Raw genomic sequence first — 10,430 nt, 5'->3', positions numbered from 1 at the left:
CCTAATTTGCCCGAAATGCTTAACATAACAAGCGGCTTTCTATATAGTAATATATCATTGATGTCAGCTAGGACTGTATACCATGTAGTAGTATATGTACTTGTAGTAAATAAAGATATTATTATTATTATTATTATTATTATTATTATTATTAATTATTATTATTATTATTATTATTATTATTATTATTATGATCATGCAGGGGCATTGCGGGTTGCTCTTTCTTAGGTTGTCAGTTTCAGTTACTCTAGTTTTTCCTCATAGTTCATAGTCTTGTTGTAACCTCTGGACCTCTTGGCGCTTCCAAACATGGTTGACCAAGTGTGGACTCCATGCTACGATACCTCTGACGTAAGAGTCTTTACTAAGGTTCACGAAGGAAATCCCTTAGATTAGCTAAGCCGGCATGTGCTTCTGGTATTATCTGGTTTGCTTGTTAGTGAGGATGTAGGGGTTGGAATGATGGTTACATATAGGCAGTGGTGAGGATGGTGCAATATGGAGGTGGTGGGCGGGAAGGGTTATTCTGGGGTATTGCGCTTGTGTGGGTAGTGGGAGGGGGTGAGGGAGTCACTAGGTGACCCGCCCTCTCTGTCCTCTTCGCAGAACTCATCCAATTGTTGTTTTGTTAGAAGATTTGTTTTTCTTTTCTTTCCCCTTCCCCCTTAGTCCTTCCCTCTGTGCCTGTGTTCTGTGTCTCAGGTCTCAGATCTGCTTTCTAAGATTCTGTCTCGTGAAATTCCTCATGCGAGAATGAATTGGATCAGATAGCATTTGTCCCTGCACTGTTTGCTGATCATTAATTATTTACATTTCCCTCGTTTCTTTCTTCGTTCCTACAGCCTCCATGACACTGTGTATTAGTGATCTCACTGCCTGGCTTCCTAAGTTCCTCTGTCATCCTTCAATACTTATCTTGTTTAACTTGTGTCTGGTGTGAGTGTTGCAGCTGGTGAGAGAGAGACCAGCTGACCAACCCTAATTCATGCTTACTCTCTCTCTCTCTCTCTCTCTCTCTCTCTCTCTCTCTTACACAAGGGTTTTTGCAGGATTGAATTAAGAGGTCATATCTTTATAAACAAGGTAAGAGCTGTTACCTGTTTTTTCTCATTTGAAAATCTTCCCTATCCTTATCATTATTAACTGTTTATAAATATACAAATAAGGAACAGGATTAATTGAGAGCCAGCTGTGAACCAGCTGGTTCACAGCTGGTTCACTGACTTTATTTCATCAATGTTTTCATGCTGCATGAACATGTTCCAGACTGAAGTCATTCTAGAAATGAATGATACCAGATGAATTGATCATCTTGAGGAGGGTACAGGCAGAGTGTGGTTGTTGTGGGCTGTCCGTCTTGTGATAAAATAAAGCTGTTTTCCGACTGTCCGCGAAGTATATACAAGTGAGGTACCTTGACAATATTGGCCTTTTGCGTAACGGTAAGACTTACCCACAACTCCCCGGTGTTGAAGGTTCTGCTGAAATTACAGATCTATCCAGGTCGGTCCAGCAAAAAATAATTCGTCTTGCTGGGATCTCTATTCTGACCAAAAGTTGCAGATGAGACTGGGGAGGATGGGGGAGGGTCAGGCAATCCACGAAAGTGGTGCATACTCAAGGTGTGAGCACACTTGTTCCTCATGCAGTTTTGCAGCCTCTACTGTCGAACAGGTACGAGATATGCTTTAGTGCTGTTAGCTTCTTCGCTGCATTGCTTGCAAAATTTACTGAGTAATTCTTCATAGACATTTTGGAGTAAAATTTCACCCTTAGGATATTAACTTCATCCCCGGGTTCTAACACTCTTCTTCCATTCATCCTTACTACTGCTCCAGCAATAACATCTTGTTGCCAAGAGACCATCATCATTGTGTTTTCTCAGGAGCAAATGTAACAAGTCATCGCTTTCCCCAAATTCACATAGCTGTAAGCTGGTGGTTGATATAACGTAGAGCAGCTGGCATTTCCTTTGCATATGCATGGGATTTTGAATGAGGTGACGAAGGTCATTAGAGTAAACATTCCATAACAATGGATTGAACATACTTCTCTGTGGAACACTGACACCAAAAGAGTGTCTTGTTGACTCTGCCCCATTGATAAATATTCGAAGATAACTTTGAGGGTAATTACTAAGGAGGCATCATTCAGAGCCAGCGACTCCAAGTAACTGAAGTTTTGCCAATAGTCCCTGGTGCTATATTCGCTGATCCAGTGCTTCTACACAGCTGATCTTGGATTCATCCAGTGACTGATGCCACATAGTGGGGAAATTTAACAGATCAGCAGCAGGAGTGACACTGGTCCGTAGTTTACGAATACGGACTACATTCGCTTCGTTCCATAACGATGGCCATTTATACTTTGCTAGACAGTGTTGATAGATGCGAGTTAGAGGTGAAGCTAGCTGGTCTGCACATATACACAGCAACCTTGGGTTCACCTTATCGAGGCCCACAGCCATTTTTTGATCCAAGCATTTAATTAAGAAGATAAATATCATCCGGCCTTATTGCTACTTCTGACAGTTATTGCAACTAGCAAAGAAGGTTTCCTTGCTAGATCAGGAACTTGCATCTTGGCAGCAAACTTTTCAGCAAATAGTAGGTCAACTTTTTCTTGACTTCTAGTAGAAACAGTCTCATCCAACCGATTTCGAGGTGGACCACCTTGTGGTCCTTGACCAACGAACACAAGGTTTTGCAGCCCACTCTACCTGATGCCAGTTTTCTTTTTGTGTCAGCCTCCCATCTAGAGATGGCCCACTTTCTGGACTTTTTCCATTTGCCAACAGGCTTTCCTGTGCAGGTTCCTGTTATAGATAGTGGAATGACTCTTGTACCTTCTTCAAGCCTTGTTCTAAGCAGTAGCAGCCTCTCGACAACGAAAGGCAAACCAAGGCTGATCTGAAGGTTTCTTTACTTACTGCCGGTCAGAGATGTACTTCTCTTGGAGGTTAAGGACATGTTTAGTGAAGTCATTCACCAGGTTATCAACATCACTTAATATCATCATCATTCTCTCTCTCTCTCTCTCTCTCTCTCTCTCTCTTAAAAGAGAGGGTAAGATGAATGTAAAGAAGAAAGGAAAGGGGAGGTAGGGAAGGTAGGAAGGAGGGGGATAGAGAGAAACAAAGGGAGGGTGAAGAGGGGAAGGGATAAGGGGTTAGGGGTGGTGTAGTTGAGATATATATATATATAGGCAAGGAAACCTGTACTCTCGGTGTCAGCCTTGGTACACGTCCTCTAGCAGACATGTAAGTTAACGGTGTGTGTGTGTGTACTCTGCTTGCTAGGCTTCCCAGTAGTAACACTCAGCTTACCACTACCTAGCTAGGGTCTCCAATGGTGACCTCTAGCTTACCACTGCCTGACTACCCTTCACAGGTTTACTTCTGCCTCATATATATTGAAACATAAGTGTGTCATTTTTAAAGCGATTTAGTATAACCATTTCTGATATATTAACTAAAAACTAACCCATACTATCAAGATATAAACAAAATACAAAATTCTGAAGGCGGACTGTATATTAACAATGTGAATGAAAGGACACAAATGTATATATTTAGGATACTTTTATTTGATGCGTATTGGTGTGTGGACCTCGGTCACTCCAAATCAAACTTGGAGCGACCGGTAAGAGGACAGTAACATATACGGTACTGTGGAAAATACTGTATATATTTTCCAGAAATACAGTAGTTATATGTAAATAGATGGCCATACTGTATTTAATAATATTTATGTCATAGAAAACGGAAAGCCTGCGTCTGTGCAGGACAGTCGCCATTTTGTTTGAATGGGAGTAACAAACGTTGTGTATAATTGGAAGAATTTTTCGTGCTCTAGAGGTTAAAATTGGGCTGACACCTCTCAAATAGGAGGCGAAATTGTTGAATGTGCAGTCCTGCTTAACTTGAGATATCAGACGACTGGACAAGACAGCTCCAGGAACCTCAGATAAGTCTTATGTAGTAACCTGGCTAGTGTTATTTTCATACATAGATAGTGAGGTTTTCTGAGTATGATACACATTAATCTCCAGTCAAATTGGTGAGTGATATTAAGATATTTTCCTTCTGTTATATAAATGTGTGTATATATAATCCTTTTTTTAATTTTAATATACAGTCCACAAATTTATATATTTACCAGTATTCCTGGAGATGTATAATTCATTTAATTAATAGGTCCAGAGCAACTTGTGTATATGATAGTGGTAGGTATTGAAGGGGGACATTTTTTGCGACCTAGGTGTCCCAAATTCCTACTTGTCTAACTGATAAATAATAATTATCTATGTTCATTTACTGTTATGTATATAATGATACATTCAGATAAATGCAATTTTCCACAGGTACAAAGTTATTAGTGTGTGTAGTGCACTTGTGTCCTGCTCAGGTCAACTCATCTAAACTCTTGCATAGAAGCCGTCCAAACTTATTTCAACACAAGTCTGCATTAATCCAAATGGTTCATAAAACTCGACCTCTAAATGAATAAAATTCACAAGTTTTGCTAGAAAATGACAACACTTTCCTGCACCATTGGAAATTACCTCTTTCCAAATCACTATCCTTATTTTTACTTGAAGAACTTTATTTAATAACAGTCAAAGTCACGTCTTGTCTTAATTGTCACCTTATCTTAATGCCTTAGCCACACAGCATTCCTTTCCACAAGTTATATATGTTGATTTTTCCGCCCACCAATCCACTGGTGCAGCTGGTAGTGCGGTTGTTGTCGTGCAGGAGACTCCTGAATGGAAATTGGAACACTTGTCAACAATTAGGCTTCAGACAGAAGTTTGTGATGCTCCTTGCACTTATATGTGTCCATATATCTAAGGTTGACACTTTATTGCAAAGTGATTCCTTGTTATTGTTGTAGCACAAGTTATTCTGTTCATACTCTTGCGCCTTCAAGTGTTGAGAAACACCTAGTGTTTTGTATTGGAAACTGTGTGTGTGTGTGTGTGTGTGTTTTAGTTAGTTACCATTTTGTCCTAGGCACATGTCGATTAGACACTAGGCCTGTTGTCTGTGTGTGTGTGTGTGTGTGTGTGTGTGTGTGTGTGTGTGTGTGTGTGTGTGTGTGTGTGTGTGTGTGTGTGTGTGTGTGTGTGTGTGTGTGTGTGTGTGTGTGTGTGTGTGTGTGTGTGTGTGTGTGTGTGTGTGTGTGTGTGTGTGTGTGTGTGTGTGTGTGCTCCTCGCTGACCACCCCACAGGCCCGCCACCTGTGTGTGTGTGTGTGTACTCACCTAGTTGTACTCACCTAGTTGAGGTTGCGGGGGTCGAGTCCGAGCTCCTGGCCCCGCCTCTTCACTGATCGCTACTAGGTCACTCTCCCTGAGCCGTGAGCTTTATCATACCTCTGCTTAAAGCTATGTATGGATCCTGCCTCCACTACATCGCTTCCCAAACTATTCCACTTACTGACTACTCTGTGGCTGAAGAAATACTTCCTAACATCCCTGTGATTCATCTGTGTCTTCAGCTTCCAACTGTGTCCCCTTGTTACTGTGTAAAATCTCTGGAACATCCTGTCTTTGTCCACCTTGTGTGTGTGTGTGTGTGTGTGTGTGTGTGTGTGTGTGTGTGTGTGTGTGTGTGTATGTGTGTGTGAGTGTGTGTGTGTGTGTGTGTGTGTGTATGTGTGTGTGTGTGTACTCACCTAGTTGAGGTTGCGGGGGTCGAGTCCGAGTCCAAGTGTGTGTATGTGTGTGTGTGTGTGTGTGTGTCTGTGTGTGTGTGTGTGTGTGTGTGTGTGTGTGTGTGTGTGTGTGTGTGTATGTGTGTGTGTGTGTGTGTGTGTGTGTATGTGTATGTGTGTGTGTATGTGTATGTGTGTGTGTGTGTGTGTGTGAGTGTGTGTACTCACCTAATTGTACTCACCTAATTGTGGTTGCAGGGGTCGAGACTCAGCTCCTGGCCCCGCCTCTTCACTGATCGCTACTGGATCCTCTCTCTCTCTCTGCTTCCTGAGCTTTGTCATACCTCTTCTTAAAACTATGTATGGTTCCTGCCTCCACTACTTCACTTGCTAGGCTATTCCACTTGCTGACAACTCTATGACTGAAGAAATACTTCTTAACGTCCCTGTGACTCGTCTGAGTCTTCAGCTTCCAGTTGTGACCCCTTGTCCCTGTGTCCCCTCTCTGGAACATCCTATCTTTGTCCACCTTGTCTATTCCCCGCAGTATCTTGTATGTCGTTATCATGTCTCCCCTGACCCTTCTGTCCTCCAGTGTCGTCAGTCCGATTTCCCTTAACCTTTCCTCGTACGACATTCCCTTGAGCTCTGGGACTAGCCTTGTTGCAAACCTTTGTACTTTCTCTAACTTCTTGACGTGCTTGACCAGGTGTGGGTTCCAGACTGGTGCTGCATACTCCAGTATGGGCCTAACATACACAGTGTACAGTGTCTTGAACGATTCCTTATTAAGGTATCGGAACGCTATTCTCAGGTTTGCCAGGCGCCCGTATGCTGCAGCGGTTATTTGGTTGATGTGTGCCTCCGGTGATGTGCTCGGTGTTATGGTCACCCCAAGGTCTTTCTCTCTGAGTGAGGTCTGTAGTCTTTGTCCACCTAGCCTATACTCTGTCTGCGGTCTTCTTTGCCCCTCCCCAATCTTCATGACTTTGCATTTGGCTGGATTGAATTCGAGAAGCCAGTTACTGGACCACATGTCCAGCCTCTCCAGGTCTCTTTGCAGTCCTGCCTCATCCTCGTCCGATTTAATTCTTCTCATCAACTTCACGTCATCTGCGAACAGGGACACTTCAGAGTCTATTCCTTCCATCATGTCGTTCACATATATCAAAAATAGCACTGGTCCTAGAACTGACCCCTGTGGGACCCCGCTCGTAACAGGCGCCCACTGTGATACCTCTTCACGTACCATGACTCGTTGCTGCCTCCCTGTCAGGTATTCCCTTATCCATTGCAGTGCCCTTCCTTTTACGTGTGCCTGATCCTCCAGCTTCTGCACTAATCTCTTGTTGGGAACTGTGTCAAAGGCCTTCCTGCAGTCTAGGAAAAAGCAATCTACCCAACCCTCTCTCTCGTGTCTTACTTCTGTTACCTTGTCATAAAACTCCAGGAGGTTTGTGATACAAGATTTGCCTTCCATGAACCCTTGCTGGTTTTCATATATAATCTTGTTCCTTTCCAGGTGTTCGACCACTCTCCTCCTGATAATCTTCTCCATGACTTTGCACACAATACATGTCAGAGACACAGGTCTGTAGTTTAGTGCCTCGTTTCTGTTTCCTTTCTTAAATATGGGGACTACATTAGCTGTCTTCCATTTCTCAGGTAGTTGCAAAGTTTCAAGGGATGTGTTGAAGATTGTGGTTAGAGGCACACACAGCATCTCTGCTCCTTCTCTAAGGACCCATGGGGAGATGTTGTCCTGTCCCATCGCCTTTGAGGTGTCAAGGTCACTTAAGAGCTTCTTCACCTCCTCCTCCTCAGTTGTTCGTATGTCATCCAACACTTGTTGGTATATTCCCTCTTGATGTTCCCTTCTGTGCTGTCTTCCCACAGCCCTTCCTGTCTCTAATGTAAAAACTTCCTTAAATCTCCTGTTCATCTCCTCACATACCTCCTGATCATTTCTTGTGAGTTCTCCACCTTCTGTTCTTAATCTGATCACCTGGTCTTTGACTGTTGTCTTCCTCCTGATGTGGCTATACAACAGTTTCGGGTCAGTCTTGATTCTCGATGCTATGTCATTTTCATACTGTCGCTGGGCCTCCCTCCTTACCTGTGCGTACTCATTCCTGGCTCTGCGACTGATCTCCCTATTTTCGTGTGTTCTCTGCCTTCTGTACTTTTTCCATTTTCTATTGCACTTTGTTTTTGCCTCCTTACACCGTCGGGTAAACCAGGGGCTTGTTCTGGTCTTCCCGTTGTTACTGTTGCCCATGGGAATGAACCTTTCCACTGCCTCCTTGCATTTTGTTGCTACATATTCCATCATTTCATTTACTGGCTTTCCTGCCAGTTCTCTGTCCCACTGGACCTCCCACAGGAAGTTCTTCAACCCTATGTAGTCCCCTCTTTTATAGTCAGGCTTTTCCTATTCTACTCCTGTTATTCTCTCCACTTGCAGCTCTACTATGTATTCAAAGCACAGAACCACGTGGTCGCTAGCTCCTAGGGGACTCTCATACTTGATGTTCTCAATGTCTGAGCTGCCCAGGGTGAACACAAGGTCCAATCTTGCTGGTTCATCCTCCCCTCTCACTCTGGTAGTGTCCTTAACATGTTGGTGCATGAGGTTTTCCAGCACCACGTCCAACATCCTGGCTCTCCATGTTTCGGGACCCCCATGTGGCTCCAGGTTTTCCCAGTCAATCTCCCTGTGGTTGAAATCCCCCATAACCAGCAACTTTGCTCTGCTGGAGTGAGCTCTTCTTGCTACCTCAGCAAGTGTGTCCACCATTGCTCTGTTTCTCTCTTCATATTCCTCTCTTGGCCTCCTGCAGTTCTGTGGTGGATTATACATCACTGCAATGACCACTTTGTGTTTCCCAGACTGAAGTGTACCTGCTATGTAGTCTCTTTCTCCCGTCTCATCTATTCCTTCCATTTTCTCGAATTTCCATCTGTTTTTTACGAGCAGAGCAACCCCACCTCCCCCCCCTGCCCCTACTATCTTTCCTCATGATCTGGTATCCTGGTGGGAAGATTGCATCTGTTATTGTCTCCATGAGTTTTGTTTCTGTAACTGCTATGATGTCTGGGGACTTCTCATTGATTCTTTCTTGCCATTCCTCATGTTTATTCGTTAATCCATCTGCATTTGTGTACCAAACCTTCAACTTCTGTTCTAATACTGTAACTGTGGTGCGGGGGTGGAAACAGAGGGATCGGTGTGTGATGGTTGGTTTGGATTGTTCAGTTGCCTTGGGGGTGTCGTGGCTGGAGTCCTTCTGCAGGTGTTTCTGGGGGGTGCGCTTGTCCTTCCATTTGATCCTGGGTTATTCTGCTCTCCTTTTTCATTTCCTCCCATTTCTCCTTTCGTTTTTGAACTCTCTCTTTCATTGTCTTCCTTTCGTCCTGTGTTCTGTCGTGTGTATGTGTGTGTGTGTGTGTGTGTGTGTGTGTGTGTGTGTGTGTGTGTGTGTGTGTGTGTGTGTGTGTATGTGTGTGTGTGTGTGTGTGTGTGTTTGTGTGTGTGTGTGTGTGTGTGTGTGTGTGTGTGTGTGTGTGTGTGTGTGTGTGTGTGTGTGTGTGTGTGTGTGTGTGTGTGTGTGTGTGTATGTGAACGTTTCATGGCACCTAAGTTGACACAGAATATTGTCACAAACGCAGATTTGGGCGTCAGTAAGAAACTTTTCACAGTGCGCTGAATGAAATCAAAGTTCTTGGTTGCATCTTCATTAATGCCCTTGTTATACTGATTAGTATGCTTGCTGCAACAACCAATGGAATGGTGGTGAGTGTCAAGTGTGATATACTGGTGTCCGACACGACACAGAAATGACAGACAGTGGAATGGGATCTCCTACTCATCTTCAAATACCTGATCAAACTAATGAATTGGCACGGGCATAAGTCTTTAAAACTCTTTAAAAAAGCTGTTTACAGTGAAGGGTTTGTAGGGTCTAGAAGGGACTCGTGCAATGTTAGCTTTCCCTGTTGTTTAAAGTTTTCTCAGTGTTTTTTAAGGTTTTTACATTTAGTTCACTATTACACTGTGTATTCTATGGTATAATTAACTATTTTTGTGCTTAAAAATCTTAGAAAAACAATATTTACATACAGTTCGTAGGGGTCTGGAACGGATTAATCGTATTTACATACAATCCAATGGGGAAATTAGGTTCGGGTCACGACCAAATCGGGTCGCGACCAGAGTTTTGGAGCGAATTATGGTCGTGACCAGAGGTTCCACTGTATATGGATATACAAAACGTAGGAACTAGTCTCTGAAAGGGTTATCAGGAGCACATCTGCATTTATATCTACAGTTCACTTACCTGTTGCAAGCAGATTTCAACTGGTATCTTAATTTCATCAATAGGATATCTTGGCATATCACACAGGTTATTATACTGTCTATCAATGGACAGTATAATAACCTATGTGTTGAAGAAAGCGACCAAAGGGCTAACTATCCGTGTGTCTGCGAAACTGCCAGAAGTACTTATACCCAAGCTATGGCTACTACAACATCAGGCAGTCTGTTCACATTGCAAGTTGCTCCATAAACTTACTTACCTTCCTTTATGTTATCATAGAGGGTTATAGTTCTACTCAGAGCTCTAATTGCATTCCTATGACATTCATTTTCACTATTTACTTCTCTCTTATTATTTCTCATGCTAGAAACACATACCAAAGTGAGGGAGTACGCTTCGTACGGGAAGTGAACAAGGATACTACACATACGTATATCCTTCCCAGGACAGGAGA

General features: G+C 43.2%; 1 protein-coding gene across 1 annotated transcript in view; it reads left to right on the top strand.

Moving 5' to 3' along the window:
* The first annotated feature begins 3,187 nt into the window (after positions 1-3,187).
* The window catches only part of LOC128685630 (uncharacterized), a 46,461-nt gene continuing 39,218 nt past the window's right edge, over positions 3,188-10,430 (top strand). Inside the window, exon 1 of the mRNA XM_070082671.1 lies at positions 3,188-3,259. Within this exon, the coding sequence (XP_069938772.1) occupies positions 3,258-3,259 (2 nt within the window). The 5' untranslated portion in view covers positions 3,188-3,257. The remainder of the gene's footprint in view (positions 3,260-10,430) is intronic.

This window comes from Cherax quadricarinatus, chromosome 1 (genome assembly GCF_038502225.1).
Source record: "Cherax quadricarinatus isolate ZL_2023a chromosome 1, ASM3850222v1, whole genome shotgun sequence".
In the NCBI taxonomy this organism is placed as follows: domain Eukaryota; kingdom Metazoa; phylum Arthropoda; class Malacostraca; order Decapoda; family Parastacidae; genus Cherax; species Cherax quadricarinatus.
This window is presented reverse-complemented; position numbering and strand designations above follow the sequence as displayed.